This window comes from Nematolebias whitei, chromosome 10 (assembly GCF_014905685.2).
Source record: "Nematolebias whitei isolate Nwh7 chromosome 10, NemWhi1, whole genome shotgun sequence".
Taxonomy (NCBI): domain Eukaryota; kingdom Metazoa; phylum Chordata; class Actinopteri; order Cyprinodontiformes; family Rivulidae; genus Nematolebias; species Nematolebias whitei.
Window position 1 is genome coordinate 3,068,536 of NC_056507.1, and position 3,319 is coordinate 3,071,854.

A 3,319-nucleotide genomic window follows, 5' to 3' on the forward strand; every position below is an offset into this window, starting at 1 on the left:
TATGGTCCAAACTCTGGGCACAGATTGAAAGAACGAGATCACAGACATAAGCCGTTGAAATGAGATTTTTTTCCACAGGGTCACTGGACTCTCAGAGACAGGGTGAGAAGTTCACTCTCCTGAGTGAAGACAGTTGAGGTGGTTCGGGCATCTGGTAAGGATGGCCCCTGGACGGAGGAGACCCCAGGGAAGACCCAGGACAACCGAGAGACTACGTCTCTCGGTTGTCCTGGGAACACCTTGGAGTCCTCCCAGAAGAGCTGTGGAAAGAGATGTCTGGACCTCCCTGCTCAAGATGACCCAGAGACCCGAGTCCAGAACAGGTGGAAGACGCTGGATGTGTGAGGATGTGTCTTCTAGCGCGCCTCCCTCGTGTTCATTCCTGCTCCTCCGTGTTTCTTCCTCGTGTAATCGAGCTCCCGTTGTCCTTCCCAGGTGTTGTCATTAACGTTCCCATTTAAAGCTGCGTCTCGGTGTTCTTCATCGTCTGGTATGGCTCGTCGCTCCCGTGTTCCTCCCGTGTTCCTCCCGTGTTCCTCCCGTGTTCCTCCCGCTGCCTCTTTTGTTCTTATTAATAAATATTATTCGTTTACCCTCGAGTCTACCGAGCGTCTGTCTGCACTTGGGTTCATCCATCAGCAGCTTCCGTCAGGATGGATGGTTCTGAAACCACTAACTGCACTTAAAAATAAACTTTAAAAAAAAAATGCTGGATGTGAAAATGTCTGCAATGGTTTATATCTATAGAACAATTTATTTTAGGAACCACTACAACATGAGAATGGAGGTGATTAAAGATGGCAGCAGTCCTCTTTGGTCTTACCCTGCTTGGGACTAGCCATGAGCTCATCAGACCATCAGAACTTGTTTATTTTACCAGTGAGTTCATTCAAAGAGCCATCTGGGTAAAGAAATGTTAGAACATCTAAAGGAACCATTTTAACCACGTGAAAGTGAAACTTCAATAAGGAGAATTTATCAACTTGAAATTCTTGCATGGATTTAAAATGTTCATTTGGACAAACTGACCCGTCGGGCGATAAAACAAGAGCCCACCTTATAAATGTAATGTTTTGAATTTTTTTTTTTTTACCTTCTTAGCTTCTGCATTAAATTTGTCGAGGAGGGCCTGAACTCTGTTTCCATAGTCTGGATGGACAGCATTTAGATTCTCCACCTGCATGACAAGAAATCAGTTAAGCATCAACTAAATAAAGAATAGTGTGCTTTATCGAGTAATCTATAACCTGAAGAATGTGGAAGCTCAATAAAAATTAAATTCTTATAAAATAAAACGTTCCAAGTTTTAGAGGCTCTACAAGTTGATTCACGCAGAATGAAAGTTGGAGCAAAGCAGCACGAAGTGACCGCAGGTTTCAACATAAGCAGGTACTTTCCTGCAGGAAGCAGAGCTTCCGACTTCATGAAACCAAAACAGCTTCATGTTCCATCAAGATTGAGAGGACCGATAAACCTCTACACTTGAAAATACAGACGCTAAAAAAAAGAACGAGCTCGAGAGGACGTCAGTATTTTGTCAGAAAGTGAGTCCCAGCTGAATGCTCAAAAAACTTCACTTTGTTTTCTCGATCTACAGACGGATCATGAAACCTGAACATCTAAAGCTTCATATTGTGAACATTTGAATGAGACGATTTTAACCTTTAACTTTATGACTGTTCATGTTCCTCAGGGTAAAATCAACCACCTCATTTAACTGCTAAAAATTACTATTAAATATTTGTTCCACAAAAAAACCCAACTAGTCAGTCTTTTAGAGCTGTAAGCCTGAAATAAAAATATCTCTATTTTTTTTTATGTTAACGCTTTAAGTGTTTTTGTATTTCTTCTACGGTAATATAAAAAAAAATTGTGTTTTCGTCGTACACCCTCTGGGTCAACATCCACATCCTCCTGAGTCCTCCAGAGCTCAGAACTGATGCTTGGTTCTGTTGGGCCAGTCAGAGCAGTTCTGGACCTCCATCTCTGCGCAGCTCTTCCTCTTCTAAAACAAATCATGATCACCCTCTTCATCAACAAAGTCCTCTCTGTCTGACTCGGACGGTTTTCTCCTTCTCCTCTAAGAGGTTCTGACTCGGCGGTTCTGTCCTCCTCTGGGTCTGCAGCTCCGTCCTCCCCACGTTCACAAATTGTCTCATTGTTTTCACTCAAACACACCAAAAGTGACTAAACACTAAACTAGAGCCCAACTATAAAACCCAAACATCCTAAATATCACAAATCTCTCAGACGTCATGACTCCCTCACGCTCTTGCTGTGACTTTATTGCAACAAATTCAACTTAAATCTTTTTTTCTTCTTGCACATTTTTTGGTACTTTGGCCAAATAACTTCGAGCCTCTGTCAGAAAGGAGGGGGGAGGTTTTAACACACCTGCAACACCTAAAGAGCATGCTGTCGTTTGTGATGCTCTACCAAACTCCATGATGCAACTCTTCAAAGGAACAAACCTGATCGTTCATCTAGAGACCAGCTGAGAAGACCCATAACGCACAAACATGCTCCAACAAACGTATAAGATCACGTCTGCAGAACATTACTTTATATCCTGGTAGATTGTGTTGGTCCTCTACTTTTGGAGAAATTAAGTGGAAACAAGTTTGGTTGAATGGAGAAAAATTTTGCATAACAAATAAAGTTAAAGAGGTTTCATTTAAAATCAGTCATAATGTATAACCTGTTAAAAAACACTGGAAAGATTTAAACTTTATATTGACTACTCTTGTACATTTTGTGAACTACACATGGAAACACTCATTTATTCCATCATAATCACACAAAGACGTTCTGGACAGATGTACAACAACTCACACGACAGAAAACTGGACAAATAATTCAACTTACCAACTTACCGTGTGAATCAATTTTAGGAATGTGCGATATGGCATAAAATTCACATCACGATATGTATTGTGAAGGGTGGCGATAACGATATACATCGTGATATGTTTTGGGTACAAAACTTGCTAAAAAAAAAAGCATAGGGTGTCCTTTTGCCATCATATATTTTGAATTAAGAAAATTCCACTACTAGGTCCAGAGAGTTTTAAAATAATAAACAAACCAAGTATTAGGCTTATTTCTTGTAGTGCAAAAGATATCAAATGTAGTTTTAGCCGTATGTTTTAAACAGAAGAATATGTTAACGCTTAACAGTTTCCAGTCTTACTTAAGAAATGAACAGCAACAGAGCAGCAACTGAAACACTTCACCCTCCAAACCTCTAGTGGGCGACACCTTCAGCTTTAATGGAGCTGACACAAAATGAGTCTGTGACCAGAGGGTCTCGCAGTAAAAT

General features: G+C 40.7%; 1 protein-coding gene across 1 annotated transcript in view; it reads right to left on the reverse strand.

The window, feature by feature from the left end:
• Positions 1 to 1,093: 1,093 nt before the first annotated feature.
• cat (catalase) overlaps positions 1,094 to 3,319 on the reverse strand; it is a gene marked incomplete at its 3' end in the record, with an annotated part of 14,584 nt that continues 12,358 nt past the window's right edge. The window contains 1 exon segment of the mRNA XM_037683252.1: positions 1,094 to 1,177. Within this exon segment, the coding sequence (XP_037539180.1) occupies positions 1,094 to 1,177 (84 nt within the window).